Source organism: Rhagoletis pomonella, unplaced genomic scaffold (assembly GCF_013731165.1).
Source record: "Rhagoletis pomonella isolate Grant_MI unplaced genomic scaffold, Rhpom_1.0 Rhpom_scaffold_01289, whole genome shotgun sequence".
Classification (NCBI taxonomy): Eukaryota; Metazoa; Arthropoda; class Insecta; order Diptera; family Tephritidae; genus Rhagoletis; species Rhagoletis pomonella.
The window spans coordinates 317-26880 of record NW_023459843.1 but is presented as its reverse complement, the minus strand read 5'-3'; the positions used below and the strand labels follow the sequence as shown (position 1 = coordinate 26880).

Sequence of the window (26564 nt, the reverse complement as noted above, 5' to 3'; positions counted from 1 at the left end):
AAAGACGAAAGTTTTCTTTCAGCGCAATGTTGGTGTGTGTATGTGTTCGTATGTGCTAATGCGCTAAATGCTCAAGCTGTAGAGTGTGTGTGTTTTCAACATATAAACATTTTGCTTATGAGCGCGCAAACTCACCTTGCGGCGGTAGCTTATTATAACTCTGCGTTACCGAGTTACCAATGGCACGCGCATCACTGTCCACCGAAAGTGAGCGCGACATAGCGGCGCTCGGTGCGGTCTGGTAGGCGACTGCGGTGGAAAGTGCACTAGATTGTTGTTGACTGCGGAAATTCTGTAAAACGGAATCATCAACAATGGCGCGTGTTAGCTTGTCAAAGTCGAGAAAAGTTGTAGAGTCATCTTGAGTGGTGACAGTGGAAGAGGAGGAAGACAGTGAGGGAGAGTCGGAGAAAGAGGATGCGGCATTAGGCGCAGAAGATGAAGATGAAGTAGAGGATGAGGACATGGAGTAAGTGACCGACGTAGGCGGCGCGTTTAGTGAATCGTCGTGTGGTTGATTTTTAGTTGATGAAGTGGAGTAGGAAACAGAGGAAGTTATAGATTTTAGCAAATGATCAAGATTTGGCATTGGATTTGGTGAGTTAGCGTCGCCGCCGATTGGTGCTGATTGCTCAGGCAGCGTTGTCGGCGCTGCAGTGGATGTTGTCGTACTTGTACTCGTTTCGCTCTTTGTTGTTACCGCATTAGTAGCACTAGTCTGCGTTTTGAAATTGGCAAAACGATTTCGTATGCGTTTCGCGATGCTGCGCGTTGGTTTGCTCACTGCGCGCTGGTTATCGGCGATGGTAGTTGGCTCAGTGCTAGCTTTGCGGTTTACTTTAAAGCGTCTTACACTATTACGTGCACTCCCCCTAGTTGGCGCACCATTGCTGCTGTCGTCCGCCACAGTCGGACCGCCAGTCGTGCTGGTGGTAGTAGTGCCGCGCTTGCGTGCGCTATCCCTGTCGTAAGAATTGCCGCGCGCGTCATAACGCTTACCGCCGCCTCCCAATTCTTTGTCGGTGTTACGCACTGAGATATTTATGCTCGTTTCCGATGTTTCAATATCATTGTCGTCATTGCTATTGTCATCATCACCAACAGGCGCAACTGTTGTTGTTGTTGTTGTTGTTGTGGCAGCAGTGCGATTATTTGCCGCGCCGAGTCGCGACAAGCGCAATCGGCTGGCTGCCACGCGCTTCAAATAACTACGCGTTGTTGTGGCGCTAGTGCTGGGCGATTTTGTTGTTTCTGTTGTTGTTAGCTTTGCGCGCTTCTCATAAACTATTGGTTTGGCGGTTGTGCGCTGCTTGTTAGCAAAACGACGATAATTGCGTATGCGCTCCTGAAAACTACCGCCCTCGCTCATGCTCGCCAACACGGTGGTGCTGGTCAAAGGCTGTGCGGTGGTTGTGGTTGTGGTTGTGGTTGTCGTCGTTGTAGTCGTTGTAGTCGTTGTGCTGCTTAGCGCTTGCTGTGCATCGGCGTCCGTTGCGTTAGCATACGCACTGACCGTTTCATCATCGACGTATATGAAAAGCGCTCCTCCATCGCCAAAGGTTGGGTCCAGTACAGCGCTATATGAGCCATTCGCTCTTTGAGCAGTCTCTTCTACATTGCTGCTATCGTGTTTGGTTAACTTCACACCAGCTAACAACAGCTTTGCCGCCTGATTTTCCACATCCAACTTTTCTTCATCCAATATCGGTGGATAAGTTTTTATATCCGCATACTCTTCCGAGGGTATTGCAGTAGTGCTGCTATGTTCTGTTGCCGGTTTCGGAGGTGGAAGAAGTATTTTCTGCACAAGAATAGACTCTACGTCAACCGCAGTAGTGTTTTCTTCATTTTGTCCGACTATTGAGTTCTCTGTGGTTGTGTCAGTTACCTTTGTCGGTTGTGTAAGGTGCAGCATAAGCTCTGAATCTTCTGTCGTTGGACTGGTGACTTTATCAAAATCTTTGAACTCAAATAGAGTGGGTTCATCAGCAGTTGAAGTCTCCACATCGCTCGCAGTCTCTGGCTCTGGTGGACTAAGGAAGCCGTAATCCAAATTGAGCGGAACAGTGCCAACAGAATTTAAATAATATCTCTCTGGATTCACATTCGAAGATGCCGTTGTGGTAGCTGTAGGATTTTCAGTTGTCCCATAATCATTTGCACTACTAAAACCTTGACCTGGTTCAATTATTTCAGCCGCCATATCAGCATCAAGTTTGGCAGCTGCTTCGTTTTCTACTCGTATTTCGGCCGGCTCGATGGGTGTAGGAGTGGTTGTCATAAAGGTGAATTGTATAGTCTCATCAGAACTCTCATAAACGGTACCGCTTGAATTTTTTGCATTTGGTTTTTGAGCTATGAACTCCTTCGTATCTTTGTAGGTATCATCGATTGGCAGCTCATTCGGCTTCAAAATTACTTAATCGGAATTCCGAGTCGCACGCGCGCATGTGTTGTTTAGGAAAATGAGGCCGGTGATAGCGTTAGCGATGAATACAATGTTGGTGTTTCAAGTGTAGAGTAATGAAGTTGGTGAAGAGTAAGAAGCGATTATGGAAAATAGACGAGAGCAAGAAAGAAAAAATAGAATGTAGAAACAGTGAAGGAATGATATAATGTGGGTATGGCTCATGATGCAATAAAGACTAAAACGAATATAAAGACACGAAGCCTAAGAATAAAGTTAATATTTATTTTTATAAAAATGTCTGCAATATGACACGAACTAGAATTGAATTAAAATAAGCTTTACTTCTGTAGTAGTTAAAGTCATTTTGATATTCGAAGTGCTATATTTGATAAAAATTCTTCGGGGTCCTTTAAAAAAAAAACTAGAGAAGCGTTCGAATTTCGACAGTAGTTGACGCTTTTATAGTTGCACGTAAAATAAGAATTGGAGCATAATTTTAGCAAAATATTAGTATTAAATGGTAAAACGAGTGCACAAAATACTAAATATTAACAAACATGGTAAAATACTAGATTGTTAATTCATTGATAAATTTTCATACTGTAATAAGAAACATTTATTGGACTAAAAAGTAGTGGGTAGGCGCTGGGGCCAATGGTAACTTTCTGTTACCGACCTTGCATGATTGTAAGCAACATAGAGGCCGAAAATAACTCCCGAAGCATTGTACGGAGGATGTATCAGACTAGGCCGAGAATCGGTTATTTATTTAAGTAAAAAATGTGAGTAGAAACTGTGGATAATGGTATCTATATGAAGCTGAGGATACGTTGGAACAGGCTCAACGCACTTCGAAATGCCATCAAATTATAACTTAAGAGTGTTTTATTATATGGCAAATGAAAAGTGCATTTCCAAAAACTTCATAAATTTAATGAAGGACATATTTGCACACGCAGAAGTACATAGTATGCTTTTAGGCACTTGGTGTTAGTTCTATAATCCAGAAACTCTAGTAATCAAGACTCTGACTGTCTGGATTAATAAGATAGCACTGTATCTCTTATAAATACGTATGTAACATACAAAGGGTTATAAAGGTTATAATTTTCAATTCACCTATTTTATATTCACTGCCTAAAACTATGCGACAATTTTATATCATTTCACGTTATAAATAATGAGAGTCCGTTACGAGATACATGATCGGGCTTTGTATTTTACGAGCAGCTATTTCTAATTCCCTGCATATTTCCGTCTTTTTCATGCAAAATTTAATTTTAACAATACACTTACCGTAAATCGTATCGTACTTGCCGTCTGTTTCGGCTTCGCATACTCATATGGTGGTCGTTTAGCACGGTCACTTTGCGACGAGAAACCGCGACTTAGAAACCTGAACGAGCTTTTGTTCTTCGACGGCGCTGGCACTTGATAACCAGAAATGCTAGGATCCAAATCATCAGCGACTTCCTCAAGCAAGTTATTTATGTTGGCTGCCAAAACGAGATCTTCGTTGGGTTGCCGCAAGCTCTTAACATAGTCCGGTGCAATAACTTCATCTGCGGGCAATTCGGTGAGATCATTTAAAGCAACATTTACTTTTTCGGCAAAATTCTGCTGCTTTTGATAACTCTTGGCGTCACTCGGTGCCTCCGCTATGATATGTGCTGTGTCATGCATGAAACTCACACCCGGATCAGAGGACAATTCACCCAAACTATTCACGTACACATCATCGCCTTCCGGCTTTGAGGCGCTCTTCACTTGAGTCACCTGCGTTATCTGCTTCGCTTGCGTCTTGCTGCGTACCAGCTCAGCACTATTGCTGTTTTGACTCTTTGTTTCGTTGCGTTGCTGTTGCCGTTGCTGCTGCAATCTTTTACGTTGTTGAGTTACAACATCCCCCAACTGTGTTTGCTGTTTTTCGTTGTAGTTCTGTGAGACAGACTCGACAGACTCGACAGGCGCGCGTGTAACTGGCTGCTTGCGCGCTAAATATGCGCCTTGACTGCTATCGCGTCTAGATTCCTGCACTGCATCACTCTCGCTAACATCCAGTCCACTCTCCGCCAACTCTAGTTGTTTCTTGAGCGTATGATGCGATGTTTGTAGCACGACTGGCCGTTGTTGAAGTGCTTGTGATATCGTTTTCATGGGATATTCCATCATTTGACGTACCCTCTCCAACATATCAGAACTGCTGCCGATTCGGTTCGCACTATTTTTGCTAAAGTATTGTTCGGATTCATCGCAATTGACGTTTCGATACCAGTCGCAAACGAAATTTTTCTGACTGAACAGTGTGCCGTTGGGACATAAGAAGCCGAAGCCATGTATACTGCGTGCGGTGTGAGTACAAATGCGGAACACTTGACAGCGGGTCTCCATGTCTGCGTAGTATCCTGAGGGAGAGAATGAAAATATAAAAATTGTATTTGTTAGGAGGGCCACCCCATAAGGTGAAGTCCTATCCATCACCACCACACCATGTCGTCATCAATTACGACAGCGCTGATGGATCTGCCGATCGACTCGATAGTAGTGAAGAAGAGTGCGATTATTGTCGATGCAAGCATGATTGAAATTGAGGGATTAATTTTCTGCGGAAGCTATTAAATCAAAGGCATCAATTTTCGAAGAAGAGTGTTTATACTACTGAATGAAAGTGGAGATTAATAGTTTATTTCCACCAAGCCTTAACTGCAGTTTATGCCTATTGGGAAAAAGAGATAATAACTGGAAGGTAATTCTTCTTATTAAGTACAAGCAATCGGAAGCAAAAAGTAAGAAATAAACTTTATTGATCACCCAATGTGAACGTTCTTTGAGTTTACCTGAGCACTTAACTGCACTTAAGTCGCTGGTGGAAATGGACTATTAAACACTATGGTCGTGCCATAAAAAACGACCAGCTAGAGTTTAGCTTTGAAGTAACCACAGATTTACTATAGATCTAACAAAGAGGTAAGGTATGCAATGGCTGTTTAAACGGTTTTTTTTTTTTGATATTCTTCTAACAGAAATACCCTTCAGAGCCTAAGTGGAAATGAGCAATGGCGAATTTCTCTTTGAAGTTAAACTATTCCAGTACTTCTCAGTATATGGCCAAAACCCATAAAGGGTTCGTCTGCTTCTTTTATTTCGTGATGACTAAAATACCGAAAAATTAATTTGAGTAATCACTAATATAATCTTTAGATGCTTACAGTGTTGAAATGAAAGTGTGCGTCTTGGTTTTTTTTTTAACAAAAAACCTAAACGAAGGGAAATGGTTTTTATCTAGAGCTCCTTCATAAGAAAGCAATCGACTACTTTATCTCTACTTTATCTTTAACGGACGTTTCAACTAACTAATTTTATTGTACTTTTTTTTTGCAAAGACTTAACTCACTTTTTATACTAACCTTCATGCTTTCCTGTGCACTCAAAACTCGTACTTGGCACCTCGCTGTAGATGGGATAATCGACTTCAGGCTCGCCTGGTATTGTGTGACGCAGATCGAATTGTTGTTGTGTATTGCCGCTGAAAAGAAAATCAATAAAATATTTATATATATATATTAGTTAATTGAAAAAAGTGGTTGCTTATATAAAAAATTAATCCGAATTTTGTTTTAGTGCAGCTCTCACCTCATATAATCATTCGATGTTTCAGCATCTTCGAAGGCACCCTGCGCATTGCAGGCGCATACCAACGCCATTGACAGCAGCCAAAACGGTAAAGCTACAATTTATTTATTTTTTTTATAAGTATAAAACAAGTTTAGGCACAAACCCTTTTTATATATTATACATATATATTTATTTATTTACCAAACATTTTGGGTTTCCTCATTTCTGCTCTATCACTGCGCTACTCCACTCTAATTGGCCACACGCTGATTAATCGCTGCAATAAAGAGTTTCAAATTAGATAATGTATAAAAACATGTGTAAGCTTATTTGCTACAAAATCCGTTTCATTGATTAGTTACACTCAGTATTATAAATACAAAATTAAAAAAAAAAAACAAAAACGACGAATGATAAAAAGGTTACAAATGCGCATCCGCAACGACAACCCAGCATGATTTTTTATTATCTAATCATACCACAAATGCAATGACCCAAAAAAGAAATACTTACATTTAGAAAAGTAAACAAAACAAAACAAAATAGCAAGTTCAAGATAACTTTTTCCAAATAAATATGTAAATTTGGAATGATTCAACCCGAAGTAAAATATGCGCAGAGTCAAAAGCGTACAGTGAATCATCTACATACATATGTACATATGTATATTGCTGTATGTGGGTATGTGTATGATGTAAGATACATATGTATGTATGGATCTATGTAAACTACCTTTGTGTGGGACTAGTTATTTTCACACCAACGCCTATGACTTTGCATCATCATCACCGTGGCACGTAAAACCTATAATCTTATCAATATTTCTTTTGTATGGTCCTTTCCCGTCACACCTCTAAATCTTTTCAGCTCAGCTAATATATATTTTTTTTTGAGTTTTAAATATGCTGGAAAAGAAATTAAATTAGCGTGACAACTCTTTTACAATTGCTTAACATAATCAAAAAATGTGGCAAAGAAGGGTGAGTTTACAGTTTTTTTAAAAACAACTTTGGTTTATTAGCATACAAATTTGAAGTTAAGTGATTATAATTATGCGTGCATTAGCAAACTTTTTTAGTTACAAATACACATAATCGTGTCTTGCAATAGTAATAAACATAGTTTTTTGTACTATAGGGAAGGGGGGCCTGTAGATTCAGGGAGCTAGTGAAAATAGTGAAGCGGTAATACCACAGAAGTTATTAAAGAAATGAATATACAAAAAGGGTACTAACAGAAGTGTAACTTAAAATATAGAAAAAACAAAATAGAGAGTTGCCACCTGCTTGAAATTTTCACTTTAAATAAATTGACAATGGATACCAAAAGAAAGCAGTTTAAGAAGGCTTACATCCGAAAATATTTTTGTGGAAGGTTGCCAACTGTTAGCAAGTTTTAATTCAATTTCATTGACAAGATAAATTAAATATTGCAATATGGGTATCAAACTAAAGTGGTATAGAAAAATGGATTGCTTAAAATATTAATAAAAGGCTTACAGCTGAAAATATTTATGAGGAGGGCTGCCACCTGTTTGAAAAATTTTATTCAATTTAATTGCTGAAAATAATTAAATTTTTTTTTGAAGCAGGTTGCCACCTATTTGAAAAATTTAATTCAGTTTAATTGATAACATTAACTAAATATTATAAGATGGGTATCAAATGAAAGTATTTGGGAAATCTTTGATTTAGAAATATCTTCAACTAGCAAAAAATCTAGAAATATTATATAATACTGTAGTATTACACAAAATCACAAATAACAAATAACAAAAAAATGGATTTTCACTTTTTATGGCGCAGCAAAGCACGCCGGGTATTTGCTAGTAAAGTAAAACAAATATTTTCAAAATAAACTTTTTAAATATGAGCCAAATCGGACTATAAATAGAGGTTTTCCAAATATCTCGACACCTGCAAATTTTTTTGTTTATTTAGTCATTAGGCAATATACACGAACTATAAATACGGGTTTTCCATATATGCATCTCGACTCCTGCGCCACCTAGCGCATTAATTCATCTTTCGTTGTCTTTGAGTTGTGAGCTAGGCTTGACATTTCAAGGCATTGATTACAAGATTTCACGCAAACAAACCTACATACTTACAATAGTATTCCAAAAACGTTTTTCGAGTTTCGATTTTGAAATTAAGAAAAAAACGGATAAATCAAATTTTATTTTACTTAGTTTTCAAACACTGAAAATACTTATTTTGACGTCATCACCAAAAATGATTAACCGAGAGATCGCTTTCATTTACAAAAGAGCAAAGTAAAAAAAGTACACAGATGTTTTTTCGAGACAGACAGACAACAATTCTAAAAATTGTTGATTTGGTTTATGTAGCTCTACTAAAGACCCAACATATTAATTTTTCTTTAATATCTATAATGTAAAGACATCGGCCTGTTACATTTTTATTATAAGTATATATTTCATTTATTTTGTCAATTTAATTCCCTAAAATTTTTCAAACAGATGGCAGCCCTTTTGAAAAATATCTTTGGCAGTAAATTCCTAAACCTTTTCAGGTTTTCATATTGCAATATTCAATTTTTCGCATCAATTAAATTAAATTAAAATTTAAAAACAGTTGGCAACCCTCAAGAAGTATTTTCAGCTGTAAGCCTTCTTAAACCTCTTTCTTTTGACAGCCATATTGCAATATTTACTTTTTCCTATCAATTTACTTAAACTGCAATTTTTAACCAGGTGGCAACACTCTATTTTTTTCCATATTATAAGTTAGACCTCTAGCAATACACCGGTGAAAACTGCATTCAATTCCATGCAACAGTTTTCGAGTGATGCGCGTACAAACATACAGACAGACAGACAAGAATTCTAAAAATTGTTGATTAGGCTTCCGTTTGCCCTAATCGGTCTGTTACAAGTTTATTATATGTATAGATTTCTCAGAATATACCTTTATCCCACAACTTAATACATTTTATTTTATTTTCTGTTTACTTTTTATTTCTGAATATTTTGAAGCTTATTCGCTATCAGTTATTGAAAAAAATCCTTATTTGCGTAAAAATTTGTTTGCGAAATTCGAAAAACAACTGACAACACACAACGCCCACTTCAACGCCTTTGAATAAGCGGAAACAAAAGAAGATACACATTACCATACAAAGTGCAAGTAGCAGAAATGTTGAGGAGTTCATATACATATTTCAACAATTAAAATTAATAGACATAAATTAACAAGCATTCCACAAAACCATAAATTATTCTCAATTTTTAGTGAACAAACAATTGAATCAACTGAGTAGCCACTTCAGAATATAAAACAATTAAACAATTGTCAGTCGTGCACAGCAATATAAAAAAAAAATATCATTTAAGTACTTGCAACTAATTACTTGTTCTACTGAGAATAAAAGCCGTGTCATCATTCTTCCACGCGCCTTTGCAATTTTTTGGAACGAGGCCTAAAGCACTAGCAGTACATATTTCTTATAACAATTTTCATAATAAAATTAACATTTCATTAATTGGTGCACCTTGACTTTATCGTAGATAGATACTTCCTTCACACAATTTATTCAATTGATTTTTCTTCACACCTCGCTAAGGTCAATACTCTCATTATGTGAGCAATTATTTTCATCATAAAATTAAAAAAAAAAAAAAAAATTGTCGTTATCAATTCTGCTTTGCATATGAAAATTTGGCCGGCGGCGTTTTTAATTACTTGAAATTATATTATTAGCTAATGAATAAATTAATCATTTTATGTTTCCAGGTTATGTACATATGTAGTATAAAGCAATTGGCTCTGCTCATTAAATGAAAGACTTAAGGCACAAACTTGACTATCAAAAATTGGTATGCATACGTGATTTATATGAGCATTCATAGATATATACAAAATTTTTAATTGATAGAAACTTCGGCTTTTTGATTGCATATTTTTAAAATATTTAACGTTCTGCCTTATTTGGAGTGAAATAGTTGAGGAAAATTTTGTATTTTTGTTCTCGCTATAATGAAGTGATACGCTTCATTTGAGAGCTATTTTAAAAATCAATTTTTAGTTTAATATGTCCATCATAAATAAGTATGTTTTCTTTTATTAGCACGCCAACTAAACTTTTTTATGACTTACTCATACCAAACTTAGTGTGCCATTAATTTTGGTATATCAATAGTTTTTGAAGCTAATATATTTGTTGGCAAGCGCATACTAAACCTCTAAAGTGATGTAGAGTAGAGCGTGGGCATAGGCATCTTTACAAGTAATGATTTCACGATATACATAACTAGGTAAATATACATATGCACCTGGTTGTAAATTTACAATGCAGTACTCAAACACCTAGCTAAATTTCGATGAAATTTTGAACTATGAGTTCTTGTTTGGTCTACAACCCATTTGTAATGGCTATACCCATAGAGAAATATGATCTACGCATACATACATACATATGTATATGTCGAAATAAAAATTTAAATATTTTATCTATGAAAAGTTCCTGGATGAATAGACAAGACTTACGAAGAAATTAAGGATATTCCTTTTAAATTTATAATTTTTATTCGTTTCTTTTTTTTTAATCCGAAGCCTGGCATAGCGCATACATGACGCCTGTGCGTTCTGTTTCTAGCCTTCGCTTTGAGCTCCTTCCAGCTTAACCTGAGTAGCTTCGCCTATGGATTGACTGTTCTTCTCTATGTTCCACGGTGTCTGCCGCAAGGCCTGCTTCTGTCGATCAGGGGATTCTCCACTCCAAAGTCTTCTTTTCAATACTACCGTGTCCTTTACGTAAAGGCTTAGCTTTTTGAAAAACTTTTCATTTGAGTTTGTTCTAGGTCAAAAGGCAGTATTGAGAGCGCATTGGATTTGAAAAGCGTAATAATTAAGTTCAAACTCAGATTGTGGTTTCGCCATAACGTGTCAGTGCCGCTACTGGAGGCCACTTTGATGCCAAGGTACATATGTTAAATTCTTGCTGGTTTCAAGAGTTTGGTAGAAGACTAACATGCCACCGCACCGCAATACTTCGGTAGCATACTTAGAACCGTGGTCTCAGGCCTACCGCCTAAGCGTCTCTGTGCAGCGCGTTGCTCATTTTAGACAGATCAGAAAGACAATGCCCGAAAAGTATGTCGTCAGCGGAGAGAATGTGCTGCAGTAAACTGGACATGGACCGCAGGGCTGGGAATGGCCAACACATGCCCAATCATAAACAGAAAGAACCCCGAGCCGCGATGTGAATTTCAAAGACCTCAGGCAGCTTCTCTCTGTGAAGTACATGACTGCTGGCTTCGTCTTATTTAGATTTAGCGACGATTTTTTCGGACACTCCTCTACGACGCAAGATGTGATTTTTGTAAACTCTAGCTCCATCTTTTAAACGTCAGTGTCAATGGTTGACATATGAAGGTAGGTCTACCACCCATTCTTCTCTGGACGAAAACCATACAGGTATCCTTGTATTGATTTGCTAGACCTTAAATCAACTGTGGTTCCATTATGCTGGTATGTTTTTATTTCACTGAGTATTTCCGCGTATCCGAATTGGTGTTGTAATTTCGCAGCATGTCATCCGGCTACGCAACTTTTAACGAATCGAAAGACTTGACAAACTAAGTTACCTCCATTTCTTCAACATTGTTAGTAACATTTTTTCCCTGTACACGAAGCCAATTTGTGACTTGGATACTTCCTAATGTGTATCTATCAGAACCTCAAGATACTCATGACTAAAGGCCGTCCAAATGCTGTTTGCCTTCAAATACTACCCACAGTCACATCGTATATACATAGATAGTATTTTTCGAAGCTTTGACACCTAATTTGTGAAATTGAACGTTCATTTCAGGAACTCTTTTTTTGCAACTTGGGTTTGTCTCGATGCCTCGATGTAGATATTTCAAAGCCCTTGGTTAATCAGTGATCAAATGATTTACCATCATATCGGTATTTTAACGAGTTTGGAAAATTTTAGTGATTTGTTACCTAATTAGATTTGTTTGTACATACATACATACATACATACATACATACATGATATGTACTTATATTGTATGCATAACTGTTTAAAATTTAAAATCGTTTTATTATAAACGATCAGATACATATATCTCAAAGGTGTGTTTGCTTGCTTATTCGCTTAATGGAAATTTAAACGTTTCCTAATGATCTTCAAATATTTCCGTGTAATCAAAAATTTTAATTCAATGAACTCGCAATGAGTACAAGAAATTGTATAACAATGGGCCTAACAATGCTTGGCACGCGTAGAAAATTATGTATATGTACCGTAGTTAGGAAAAAGTTTTGTATAATTGAAAAAAAAAAAAAAATGTATATTCATTTGGAAGAAAATATGTATGTACGTACATAGGTTTATATAATAAATTTGTTTTTAATATTTTAGCTGCCCTATATAAAAGTTACATATATAAAGAGCAAGGAGAAGGAGAGAGCTAGGAGTCTTGCCTAGAGTAATTATTTCCCATGCCTACCTGTGTTCCCCCCTGTCCCCAAAGTCGCTTTTCTAGCCCAAAGTACAATGAGCTACGTACATATGTATCTATGCAGCAGCGCTCTAAAATCGGTATGCGTTGCTACTGCATGTAGTTTAATAGTTGCAAGCTCATTGTTGACAGCGCTTGATTAGCTACATAGTTTCTTTTCTGATGATTTAACTACAAAATGGTAATGAGCACAATGAGTTGTGCCAGACATACTTTGTTAAATTATCCACAAAAATTTGGAAAAAGCCGCTCAATTACCCACATTCAAAAAAAAAAAAATAGTGCCACAAAATTGCCAAAAAATTCAAAACATACAATCAGGGTATATACATAAATGCGTAAATGCCTCGTAACGGTGTAAACCTCGTAAATAAATCGGTTTCCTGTACAAAATTAAGCAAGTTTACGAGGTTTACGAGTATTAAAATTTTAACATTCATTCGGGACCTTAAAAGCCGATTAGAATTTAAAAAAGTTCGCCACATCAACAAATTAGTTTCCGTGTTTTTAAAACCCAGGATTTTGAAAAAATTTCCACCTACTGAACTTTATTCTATTTAGCCGAGCTTCTCCTCTGATTTATGGCGTATGCTTTGATGTTGTCCTACAGTTTTACGACTAGGAACGGCGATTGTGATTTATCAGAAGCTGTTTTCCATGGCATAAATACACTCGCAGGTTCGCCATTGCCTGCCGAGGGGCAACCGCTATTAGAAACAAAAACTTTTTGTTTTTTTTTATTTTTTGTTGTTGGGTTAAACCGGGTTTGAACCCAGCTCCGGAGGAGTGGTAGAGCGCACTGCTAACCACTACACAACAGCAGGCGCCGAGTCTTTCTGAATTATGTATATATGTATGTATTAGGGCGATACTAAAAAATAACAACATCATGGGGAACCCCTTTATTTTATTTTAGGGACTAATAGCCAATTTCACGCAAGTAATGCAACACAACAAACATTTTAATTTTTCAAGCTTTTATTAAGTTTCATGTGTGCGTACTCAAATTTTGGCATACATTTTTATCAATTTCCCGATGAGTTAAAGACTTTAAACTTTTATAAGTTGGTTATTTTAATCAATTGATAAATTTTTTCTCCAGGGTAAAGACATCCACATAAATTTCTAAATCAAAAATTAAATTTTAGGGGTCAATACCAGGGTTTGAAAACAATTTAACTTTTTTAATCCCAAAAAGTGGAAAAAATTTTATTTTGGCCAGCTTAAATTCCGCGAGTTTATGATTTTATAGGAATAAGTTTCAATAATACGCCAAATTGATCAAATTTCAAGTCAAATCTTTGCTAAGTTTTGGCGTTTTTTTTTAATAAAAAAATTTTTTCGATCTCTGAGAGCGACCCGTAAAATTTTGTTACGAAAGATGTCTTTATTTCGTACGTATGTCAAAATAAAAGGGAATCCCATGCAAACTTTTGATGTTGATATTTTAAGGACCACCGTTGTATTAGAGGTTTACGCCGACAGCCTTTGCGGCGGCGGCATGGACAACTTCAAAAAGAATCGGCGGCGGCGGAGTTTCATTCTCCCCGAACCAGTTTAACTTTTCGTTCCCATGTATTTACTATGGGCGAATGAAAGATTTTCCGGTGAATCTTTTCTCGGGCGAAACTCAGGATAAGACTGAATTTTTCTCCTATTTATATTTCAACACATGATACAATCATTTTTAGAAGGTAGTTTCACTTCTTCTTCTTATCCGCCATGTTAGCTATCTGACAGAAAACGTGTTTCGTATTTTTTGTTGTACCAACTTTTTCAAAAAAAAATCCAGCTTTTGACGTTGGAAAAATAAAACAAAAAGAAGCCGAACATATAAGTAGAGAAATTTTCGAATATTTTGTAATAATTTTCTTCATAAAAAATTAACTGCTGCTTTCGTGGATATTGCAACACACGGAATAGATGTAAGGACACAGCTATAAGAGCCACCGCACACCACAGACTTTATCGGCCACCTATTTAAATTATAGGGCTCGCTTGAAATATGTACATGAAGATGTATGGAGGTGCGCACATTACACCAGCTTAATCGCTCTGACCAATAAGTTGGGGTGCAATGGAAAGACTAGCGACCACATCTAAATTGGCGTTATATTGCTGTTATATTTTCATTTTTATGATTTTTATTCATGTGATTAGCAGTGGCAAAAATGTATGTACAAAATACGTATATTTATATTAAAAATTAAATGATCAGTTATGAAACATATAAATCTTTACATGTTTTGTTAAAAAATATCTAAAATAACAAGCGATAATCCCCAAGTTCTATATCGTAGCAGTGGCCACATTGCGTTTTTGTCACAGACACGGTTTATGTCAAAAATTTTGAAGTGAAACTACCTTCTAAAAATTATTGTATCATGTTTCAACATCAGTTACAGTTGAAAGTATTCTTTCTGATTCAGCGTTTGTATAAATTGAGTACAATTTCAAATTTGTTATTATAATTTTTTAATACTATAATTTTACTCTACATCACATCATCAGAGCCGAACTGGTTCTGTACTAGAGAATTTAGAACCATGACTAGAGCGCGTTAATTTTCGTTTGCATCAGTTTGGATAGAGATTTAGTATGGAACTAGAAATTGTATTCACTAGTTCGCCGTTTCCCTGCAGGGTAATTGTGTAGGAGTGCCAAATATTTTTAGTAAAATTTTTGCTTCAAAATATCGCTCAAATAGAGTGATTACCCATAATCTGGCATCACTGAACAGAACCTGGCGGCAATATTTGATCTCAAAAAATTACGTAATATTAAACCGAATTTGTGTTCAATCATTTACAATGCAAAAGGGCAATCAAAATCCAGCAGCCAGCCACAAATATTGCTTTGTAATTGAGTAGATATGAACTCATTTACCTACTACACCCGCTTGCACTCGGTAATATACAAACACACATATACATAAGTATGTATGTACAAAAGAAAATTGATTGAGGTAACTTATAGTGTAGTTATCTGATTATTAGCGCATTTTCTTGTGCATTTCAATTGTGCATTCAACAGTTTAAATTTTTTACGCTTAATAAGGTTTTACTTATGCTGTTGGCCAAATAGCTGATATCAGTTTATAATTACTTTATTCTTATACACACATATTTTTTTGCTCTCAATGCGTTTCTTCCTTATTAAAAACATTATTTTGTATTTTTGCATAGTGTATGTGCTAATATAAATTTAAGTGCATTCGCTGGCTTACCGAACTTAATATTGATTGTATATGTATGTAAGTATGTATTTTATTTTATTTGTTTCTTTGCCCGCCAGTCACTCTAGCTGTCTATTTGTCGTTTTGAAGGTCATTGTCAAGTTCGGCACTTGAAAAGTTCCAACAACAACTTTGAATGCTGCTCTTAAAGCCAATCGCCAACAGGCAATGATGACTGGCAACGGTATCAATAAATGTAAGTAATTGCTGCCGTCATCGCTTTTAGCAGCGCCAATAGCATCTTTAAAAGTAGCTTCTGCATTATATGTATACTTATTTGAATGTAAGTGTAATCGTCTGCTTTAGCTAATCAAAATCGTTAAAAGAAAGTAGTAAACCAATAAAAAATAAACAAGCAATTATAAGCAAAAAAAAAAAAACATCCGACTTAAACGTTCATATAAAAATTAGGGGTACCGTTAATTTCGTTAATTTCACGTGGCGCAAAGTTATCCGGTAACATACATATGTATGTACTTAAAAAAAATAACAGGCCCCCCTTCGTTTAGCGGTTCTACTGGACAAATTTAGAAACCAAAAACACCATTGGAAAGGTAGTTTTCTGTATTTAGATGAAGAGAATTTTTGTAGTTTCAAAATTGATTGAATATGACGGCCAGAATCGCCGTACAGTGTTCTATTTTAGAAAAAAATGGACAAAATCAAATATCTCAAGAATGAAGAGAAATAGCGAAATAAATGTAACGGTATTTTAAAGCTTTTGAAATGGAGAAAAATAGATGGAGGAAAAATTGTCTCGTTGGGTAAAAGAATTGCTTCGACCTCAAAATTGACCTTCAAAAGAAAAGTTTTTTGAACTTTAAAAAAATTTAAATACGTTTTTTTAGTTTTTGCGACCACGGAAATGGAATTCTTGATGCAAGAACAATAAAAATATATATTTAGAAAGTTTAAAAGGTTCATACTTGGTTTCTTAATTTTGAAGGTAGTTTTAGAGGCCAAGGTAATTATTTCATTTAACGAGTTTACTTTTGGCAAATTCTGCATCTCAAAAGCTTTAAAATATGAAGCTGATTGCTAAGACAATTACAAAGACAACATTGTGCCAAATACGAAGACGACGACGAAGATAAATGCGAAGAAAAATACGACACCAAACACGAAGGCAGCGACTAAAACGAATATGAATATGAATGCGTAGACTAATACGAACACGTATATGAAAACAGCGAGTAAAACGAAGACGAAACAATCTTCGGAACCCTTAACCCGTTCGGTATAAAGGAAAACATGCTTCCCAAATGATTTCTCCACTCCTAAGAAAAGAGTACACATCATTTTAAGGTTTTTGGTAATATGGCTCATTTTTATTTATGTAACTATTTTTATTAGAAAAACTAGAAAAATTTATATTTTTACATTTTTAGCGAAAAATTGTTTCTACAAAAAAAACACGCTTTAAGACAACAAAGCTTTAGATAAAACTTTTTTAAAAAATAGAAGTAAATTTTAGAAAAAATATGTTTTCCTGAAAGCAATTATCTTATCTATAGAAAAATATTTTTTTACAGAAAAATGCATTGCTTAGAAAAATATTTTTTTTAGGAAAAGAATGCAGTTCTTAGAAGAATATTTTTTTTACCGAAAGCAAAAAAAAAATTTGGAGGAAATTTAATTGTAAAAAAACAGTTTGTTTCTTTTCGCTTTTTTAAGAAAAGTCAGATTTTCTCATTTCTTCGCGTATATTTTCAATTGTAGGCTTACGGTCCCGAAAGGGTTAGAACAACAAGAAAAGCGACCGAATTTCGGCAGTAACTGCCACTCCTTGTGTATTATTAAAACAACGATTTATTAATGGTAATCTTATAAAATAATTTTTACAACTAAAAAGTTGCGAAACACATATTTCGATGATTGTAATCGCTGATTGACAGTAATGAACAGTCTGCTGGGGCTAAGGTTTATGGCGAACACATTGAATTCAATGAACATTTTTGGAGGAATGCCTTTTTAAAATATTCGTTAGTTAACATTCGATAATATACCGTCATACCGAAATTGTAAGCAAAATCTCAAAAAAAAAAAATATAAATAAATTTCTAGCCATTTTTGGAGCACCATAAAACATCCCGTCATCGACATTTAGTTAATGCCTTATGACTTCAGTATGAGAAGTTTGATCTGCAGCTATAAAACCTATGAGAAAAAGTACAAAAAACAATTGCACTCAGGATGCCAAAAAACACACTTCCAACTTCTCGGCCGTGGACGAAATAGAAGAAGTCTAGAAAATATAGTGGGGTCACTAATTTCCATACTCGGCCATACTTTACACATAAAACCAGCAAGATTTAGAGCGAGGTTTGAAACTCCCCAGCCGACAATCACTGGAAGCATCAGACATTTCTATAAAATCATGAACAAGATCCAGATGGACGTCAACGTTGCACAGACAGATCATACGCGACATTCACCGAGAAACAATCACCACTTTTAGCCACTCTCGTGCACGCCATCAACGGAACTCAGCCACCATCCATCGCATACGAAAAGCTTCAACTGCCATGAGAGACTAAGGTTTGGTTACTGTAGCAGGTCAAAACTTCTGATTATTCAAGCTAATCTAAAAAAAAACACATTGATTTTGAGTTGTCCTTCATTATTGAATGACCATGGCACACAGAAGTTATCGAATAAGTTTTCCATGCTTAATCTTCAACCTTAATTAGAGTGATGAGTTTTTGGTGCCCAAACAGAGATTAGTTTTTTTTTTTTTTTAGATATCACTTCAATGAAGAACTTTTTCCATTGAGCTTCTATTCAAACTCAAATTGGTTCATTAACCCATAACCAAGCCTTAGAAAAGGCAATGCATTTGTTCCAACTGATTTGCTACGCTTATCAAATCCAAATGCATACTATATAATCAAAGTTTAACCGCATCTAATTACCGACGATGTCAAAGAGTGATTCACTTTCAGGTTCGATGGTATAAATGCGCGAGAACACAGCAGTCTTTACGTAAATAGGTAGTACTATGCAGATGAATCACGAGGTCGTTTAAATCAATTGAACACACTTATTGCCGCATCGAGAAGATTTTGCAATTAAAAAAAAAAATGCAATAAGAAATAGCTTCAATACAGCTGGGAACACGAACATAAATATATTTTAGTTTAATAGCAATTAAATAAACAATGGTTATTGTGGCGCGATCTGGCAAGCGCTTATCTACTTGTATGCGTAGCATTTAAATTTGAGACAAGCGTATGTGTATTCAAGATGAATTTATTGCTTGTCAGGTATTTAGAATGCCATTTAAGTGAAGGGCCCCGGCTTGAACTGAATTTAATAGAAAAAAATGTGTATGAACTAGTTTATCTGTGGGAGTTCCTCACGGATTCACTGAGAGCACTTGAAACTACTAAATATGCTGTTGCCAAAAATGGTTTCAAGATTCTGATGATTTACAATTTGAAGTGCACTTCAAGCATGTGCGCCATATTATCGTATTTAGTTAACAAATAGACTTTGTTATTTTAGAAATAAATCTACTTCGTTGGAAAAATAAAGCTTATTTGAAGTTATCTTAAGGGTGTAAATGTCAAAACAACTTACGTAGTTGGTAAAGAATTCAATAAGTACATATAGGTACGTACGAGGGATGTTAATCTTTTTCGCTTTTTACGATACCGAGATTTTCGGGATTTCGTTATCACAATCTCGGTTTTTAGATATTTACTACTTTTCAACAACTTGAATCGAAACAATTACTTGTATATTGTTTGAGAAGCTCTCCTATCATATAAAACAAATAATAAATAAATGGGTTTGAAATCTACTTTTTTTATTTAAAGTGACGTTTTTATTTTTTCTCTCTGACATCAGGATTTATTTTAAATGACTTTGTACTTTCAAAGATATGATTAATTCCAAAAATTATTTAAAAAATTCAATGCAATGTAGAATAAAAATACCTGTACCAAATGCAAGATGATATTTCTTTAGAAATAAAAAAAAATAATTTAGATTCACAAGGACGAATAGGTAATTATTTAAGCTGATAAAGTTAGTATGACGAAATTCGAGGATGCTAACGAGTTCATATAAGTCCTTACATATAATTTTATCAAAAACAAATATTGCGAAATCTCAATGATAAAATTTTAAAAGGACATTTTCAATACTTACCAGTCCTTATGCAACAAAAAATTCAATCTGTTTAAATTCTACAGAATTTTACCTTTAGTTTGATACCCATATTTCTTCTCTAAGCACATTTCACTACAACGCATTCGCTCCACGTTTTTCATTTTCAATTTCATAGATTGTTTATAAGGACTTTTGCTAAAATTTCAAAATCAAAAGTTATCAAAACAAATTCTATGGGACTGAGAAGTATTATTTTCTATTTTTTAGTCCATTTATAAAAGCGTTGTATATTAAAAAGTTTTTTATATTATTTATTTGAATTACTGTTGTCAGAGTGGGAAACTAAAAACGAAATTTTACTATATTTGGCCCGTGGTTTCACGAATATATTAATTTTTTTGTGTAAAATTTACCATCGCACGCTGCCATATGTATAATGAGCAGGGAACGGATTTTATGGAAATTGCCTTTTTTTCTGCTAAAGAGATAGAGTATATTCGATTAAGAATGTCCACGATTTAGCTTTCCCTGATTCCATATATATATATATACATTTGACGTTGCCTTTTTTTGCCTTTTTTAAGATATTTGCCTTTTTTTTGCCTTTTTTAAGATATTTGCCTTTTTTGCCTTTTCTACCTTTAAAAAAGTGATTACAGCATTTACAATTGTTTTTTTTTAAGATTAAAAAATATACACATGCCCATGCGGCTTATAGAAGCGCAGGGACCTCTTGCCAAACTGGTGTTGAGAAAATTCAAAGCGGTTTTCTCAGCTAACGTAGGCTTAGAGACAATAAGGGGTGTGGATAAAATTGTAAAGGGCTAGGAAAACGCCCTTATTCCTGATAATATGAACGTTTCAAACGTTCCATATTTAAATTGGGCTCCACTTGTATCACCTTACGTCGAGCGCACATTTAGTACATTCAAGGCTTTTCTTCGCGAAAATCGAATGAAAACGCTGCCAGAAAACTTCAAAATGCATCTTGTGGTTCAATGTTACTACAACTATACAGATTAAAGTTTTATGAGTTAGAAACTCGAAAGGATAAAATAGTCAAAGATTCAAAGTACAAATTTTTCATATAATGAAACTAGTTCATAGTTTTTCTCTTTTTACTTGTAATATAAACATTTCTAAAAAAAATATATTTTTTTATTGTTCTTCGTATTTTCTGTCGTTTTTTAGTCCCTTATTTTGCTTTTTTTGCAATACCTTTTTTTTTGCCTTTTCCTGCCTTTCTCGCTATTTTATTTTGCCTTTTTTTGCCTTTTTTACAATACCTAGTGCCTTTTCCTGCCTTTTTCGCTATTTTATTTTGCCTTTTCCAGCCTATTTCGTTACTTTATTTTGCCTTTTTTATAGGTTTTTAGGTCCTAAAAATCCGTTCCCTGATAATGAGTTAGACATTTAAAAAAAAATAATTATTAGATAAAAAAAGAAATATAGCCAATACTGGCCAAGAAACGGAGTTTCTATTATTGCCATCAGTGCAAATTGCAAATCACGAAAATCCCGGGATTATTTGCCAAGAATGCAGGGATTTTCGGGACCTAAAAAGGCCGGGATTCCGAGCCTAGTACTTACATATACACATATGTATGTATGTAAGTTTGTTTATTTACGTAATTCGATAAATCGAATGAAGATGGTCGTGGTGCTATGCGTTGTTCCATTGACAGTAAACCAAATCAGAGCTTAACGGGCTGCCTTCACATGCTTTAAAATCGCGCTTTAGTTCTGCTTTCTTCTCTTGTCATGCTAGCGAGATTTTCCAGCACGTGAAGATGGCCGATAATGCGAGTAATAAAATAAAATACATGGCGCTCCACGTTTTTCTGAGTATTTGGCCGACTGTGGTCAATTGTGGTGTGCGTGCATTTATGTTCGCACAGTTTTACGTTCCGTCCGAATGACAGATGTTTATGTGTGAGAAGCTTTTTCATTGCAAAATTTTAAGAAATATAGTTTTTGAATGTTGCTTGCACCAGCGCTCGAACCTGGGTCGTACCGAGTGGGAGTGCGCACCTCTAACCACTCGGCTAAGGCAGTAGAATTGCAGAAAGAATACCAACTTTAGTAAACTAATTCTTCACACAAAGGTGTTATGTAAACACAAGTTATTGGGTGCTTATATCTGGCAAATGAGCAGCGCATGTATACACCCAGTAGGGAAAGAAACTAGTTTAAACATCGATATTCAACCAGTATTTTACCCACCACAACTAGTTGAAGATCTGACTTTCTTCCTTAGAACGAACTGTTGACTTTAGCATGGCGACGTCCTAGGCATCAATCAATTATCCGACTCTGCATTTGATTTTCACTACTTTAAAATGCATTTGGCTTAAAGAACTTCAAAGTCAGTTTGTTTCGTTCGCGTTTCGCGTGTTCAAACACGCTTTCGTTCCGTACTTCACAGACGCTTTTCATATTTCCAAGACACAAACACAACTTTATTATTACTTCCACATGTTGTCTCTTTTGGGATTCCAACCCGGACTTTCTGGAAGGCATCTTTGACGCTCAGCTACAACCAGACATGTAAATGTGCTTTCAGATGTTCAGTTTGAATTGTGTGCGAAATGTACTTGTTAATTTTTTTAAATATATTTTATATTTAATCATTTTTACGAACAGTTGCCGCAGTGAAATCCGTTAGAGTAAACACAATTGCGGCGCACGACGGCTTCTGTCAGTTGCCATTTTGGTTTGAAAAATTATCATTAAAATTAAATATTTTTTCGGTGCGTGCGTAGTGGTCCAAAAATGCACGGGAAATTTAAAAGTCAGAATTGTAATGCTCTCACCCCCTAGGATGCTTATGTATCGAACAAAAGTATACCCCTATTTTTTTTTTAAATCAAAAAATATTTAGAGGTCGCTCAAAGCGCTCAAAGTTTTCCATGTACTTTTGTATGGAAAACAACAACTTTTCGTAGGAATAGTATATTATAGTACAGTAGTATCTTAAAAATAAATATTTTTCTATCGAAAGAATCTGTTTCTCTGCAGGAGTTTCCCAATAATAATATCCAATTGTTAGTTAATCATTTTTGCATCGCACCTATAATTTATAGGTCCGCCAAAAACTCACAAAAACCCCGAAAAATTCAATGGGGGACCAATAAAAAGTCGTTAGTATTAAAAAATGGTTAAATAAATAATTGGGTATTACTATGTAAAGTCTCCTGAAGAGAACCTGAGTTTTCCGATCGAAAAATATTGATTCTCAAGAATTCTATACTATTTCTACGAGAAGTTGTTTTTCTTCCATACAAAAGTACATGGAAAACTTAGAGCCCTTTGAGCGACCTCTAAATATTTTTTGATTTCAAAACATTTCGATATAGAAGTATCCTAGGGGGTTAGAGCATTACAATTCCGACTTTACAGTTTTTGGACCACCACATAGATTTTCTGGAAATATGGATGAAAACATTGGCAAACTTGGGAAAATAATAAAAATTACTACAATCAACATTGTGCCATCCCCGCTGGGTGGTAAAAATATAAATAAATTTAAATCAACCGAAAAACGTCGGTGATAAAAAGGCTACCGCCGCAATTATGAGCCATTCCATATGCCTTTGTGAGTTTTAATTTTGACAGCAGTTAACCGTCATACGAGACTTTTTAATTAACTCCATAGTGACTCCTTCTGCATTCTTGCGACCATTTTTAATCACCTCCAAAATATTTTCTATATGTTGACCAACGGTAATGCGGTCTAGTTATTGTCTTCATTTGCAAAATGTTTGCTGTATGTTCCAGCAACTTTGAATATTTAGCAATTGTCATTAAAGCAATGATGAACATCGATCGGCCTTGTTATAGCAGCACGTAAATAATTGATACGCAGACTTTCTTGTAGAAAAGTTTCCCTGAATTGACAACTTTTCTAAGGCTTTCTCAACTTCAGAAAAATTTTCTGAAAACTTCCTGGTAGCTTTATATATTTCCGACCATCTTGTTTCACACAAACGTGATATATTAGGAGCATACTTCTTGAGTGTCGTTGATTCGCTAAAAGCAAAGCTGTAGGGGGAGGGAACTGCCCTCTACCCTCTGCCCCTACCTGGCTACCCCCTTGTGTGTATCGTTGCCTTAATCCACAAAGACCCTAACCAGCAAATTTTGGATAAGATTATTAAGTTTTGATGGTTTCTCGTTTTTTGATCTGAAAAGTGTATGCAATGAGCTTTTTTAAAAGTTTTAAACATATGTATATTTTTACTGTTCTTGCCTAAAGGTATCCATTTCTATGTTTTCAATAACCGGAAAATATATTTTGATTTTTTTTTTTAAGATCACTGCCTGCCGTTTTCAAGTTAAAAATAAAAAAAATTCAAAATTATTACTATAAGGATTTTAATCCTAGCATAGCTACGTGTAGTCTCTTCACGGAAAAATGTCAAAAATACAATTTTGAAGTGAAATGTACATTTGACGTTTTTTTATTTTTATATATACATATATCAGAGAAGCAGGGGCGGATCCAGCGGGGGGGTTTTGTGGGTTAAACTACGTGTCAGTCAGTGGCGGACCCACGGGGGGTGTTTTAATACATAGACGCCATATTATACAAACATATGCGCCATATTAATATACACCCCGTGCGTCGGCCACTGACTGACACGTAGTTTAACACCAAAAACCCCCCTGCCTATAAACTTTTGAATAAGATTAAACAAAAAGCGTCCTTTAGCTGTTCCAAAAAATATTTTTTTTTTATAAATTAAAAAAGGTAACTCCCAATGAAATAAATAAAAATATACATATGTATGTATGTGTAAAAATTAGTTTTTTATTCTTTTATTTAAAAGAACGGTTTTTGAGATATCGAAAGGAAAAAGAAAACCTGGCAACTCTCCCACGAGTAGTTCGAAAATAAGGCCTTCTCAAAACCATATCGATTAATATTCATATTGTAATAATTAATTTAACTTATTAAATAATTTGAATTTAATTGTATAACAGGTGGTAGCCCATTTCAAAAAAATAAAACCTCATTGCACATCTAAAGGTCAAACTCTTTAATTTGTCACCTAATTTTTGAGAATGGAACGCACTATATGTACCTACAGTGGGGAGCAAAAACGGATACATCGTGATTTTTGTTAAATAATTGCAAGATTTTTAAAGTTAATTTTTTTTTTGTTATTTTTTTATTAAAACATAGTTCTTGCTTTAATCGAAACCATATAAATAAAACTTTCAAATTTTATACAGAGCTTAGGAAAATACAACAAAATTTTACTAAACTTTTGAACTTTTTAATCTAAATTTTAATAAAGTTTTTGTGTACGCAGTTTTATAGCCTGTTAAATTTTAGTGTATCGAAAAAGTGCAAAAGGCATTAGCAAAAAAAATTATTAAAAATCAATGCGATATTTCAGCCGCATTTTATAAAAATTCAGATTAAAAAGTTCAAATTTTTAATGAATTTTTCCAAGATCTGTATAACGCTTGAAAGTTTGACTTGTATGGTTTTGGTTAAAACATAAACTATTTTTAATAAAAAAAAAAAAAATAACTTTAAAAACCTAGTCAATATTCAATAAAAATCGCGATGTACGCATTTTTGCTTCCCCCTATAAATGTTGAATTGCAAATTGCTTTACAGTGAAAGTATCCGGATGGAAGTTATCAAAAAATTCAAGTTCAAATATTCATTTCAATCCGTCCATAATTATATTTTTGAAACACTTTTTATGGAAGGAAAACACTGTGCGTCGATATGAAAAGTAATTGCATTGCTTGAAATTCGAAGCATTACATACTGACGTTCTAACACATACCTGGATCCTTAACTTTCCTTTTCGGTGTTTTGTTTTTCAATTTTTATAGAAGCAATTGATGCAACGTTCACACACACACAAGTTTAGTCATTCAAGATGGAAGTATTTGCCTGAAAATAGTTAATTTTTTACTCTAGTCGTTTTAATAATTATACTCTTAACAACACTGTCACAAAGCACACAATTTTTTCATTTCTTTAGATTTTCTGAAATTTCGTCAATTTAATTGATTTATTATTATTTTTTTTTTAATTTTGCGTTTTTGAACAATATATTTAAAAATTCACCTCGCTATTTTGTGAAGATAAAAATTCGTATAGTTTTTTTTTCGTAAATTGGTTACATAAATCGGTCAGGCACACCTAAACCATTTTTAATAACCAACGCACGAGTCAAAACGTTTTTGGGCAGCGTATGCGCGCGAGCTATTCAAACTGTACCGGCGAAAATGCCAACTTGGACTGAACTGAAATCTTCAAGTTAACTGAAATATTGGCTGAAGACGTCCGACAGATAGAAGCGCACCAAATACGCCAAATGGAATGGAAATGCCAGTACAATCAGAAGATACAAGAACAACAACAAAGGGAGAAGCTGTATCAAACAATTTGGCAGCAACGATATCAACAACGGCAGCTGCAGCAACAGCAGCAAGTGGAAGAGCAACAACTGATACAACAACAGAAACAGGAAATATATCAACAAAAGTCAGAGCAACAAACGCCACCGCCAGACCAGCATCAGTCAAAGCAACAAACACAACAATTAATAAAAAATACTATAAACCAGCCACCTTTATCGAAGCACAGAAAGCAGCGAATTAACCAAAAGATACGAGACAACAACAAAAAGTTACCTACAATCATGGATTGCGTAGTAAGCGGTGTGGCGAGC

General features: G+C 35.0%; 1 protein-coding gene across 1 annotated transcript in view; it reads right to left on the bottom strand.

The window, feature by feature from the left end:
- Positions 1-26324, bottom strand: part of LOC118752180 (putative mediator of RNA polymerase II transcription subunit 12) — a 28024-nt gene extending 1700 nt beyond the window's left edge. Inside the window, exons 1-7 of the mRNA XM_036487036.1 lie at positions 25958-26324; positions 25671-25780; positions 6227-6302; positions 6044-6137; positions 5818-5936; positions 3707-4815; positions 136-292 (exon numbers count right to left, since the gene is read on the bottom strand). Coding sequence (XP_036342929.1) covers positions 136-292; positions 3707-4815; positions 5818-5936; positions 6044-6137; positions 6227-6248 — 1501 coding nt within the window. The 5' untranslated portion in view covers positions 6249-6302; positions 25671-25780; positions 25958-26324. The remainder of the gene's footprint in view (positions 1-135; positions 293-3706; positions 4816-5817; positions 5937-6043; positions 6138-6226; positions 6303-25670; positions 25781-25957) is intronic.
- Positions 26325-26564: the final 240 nt, after the last annotated feature.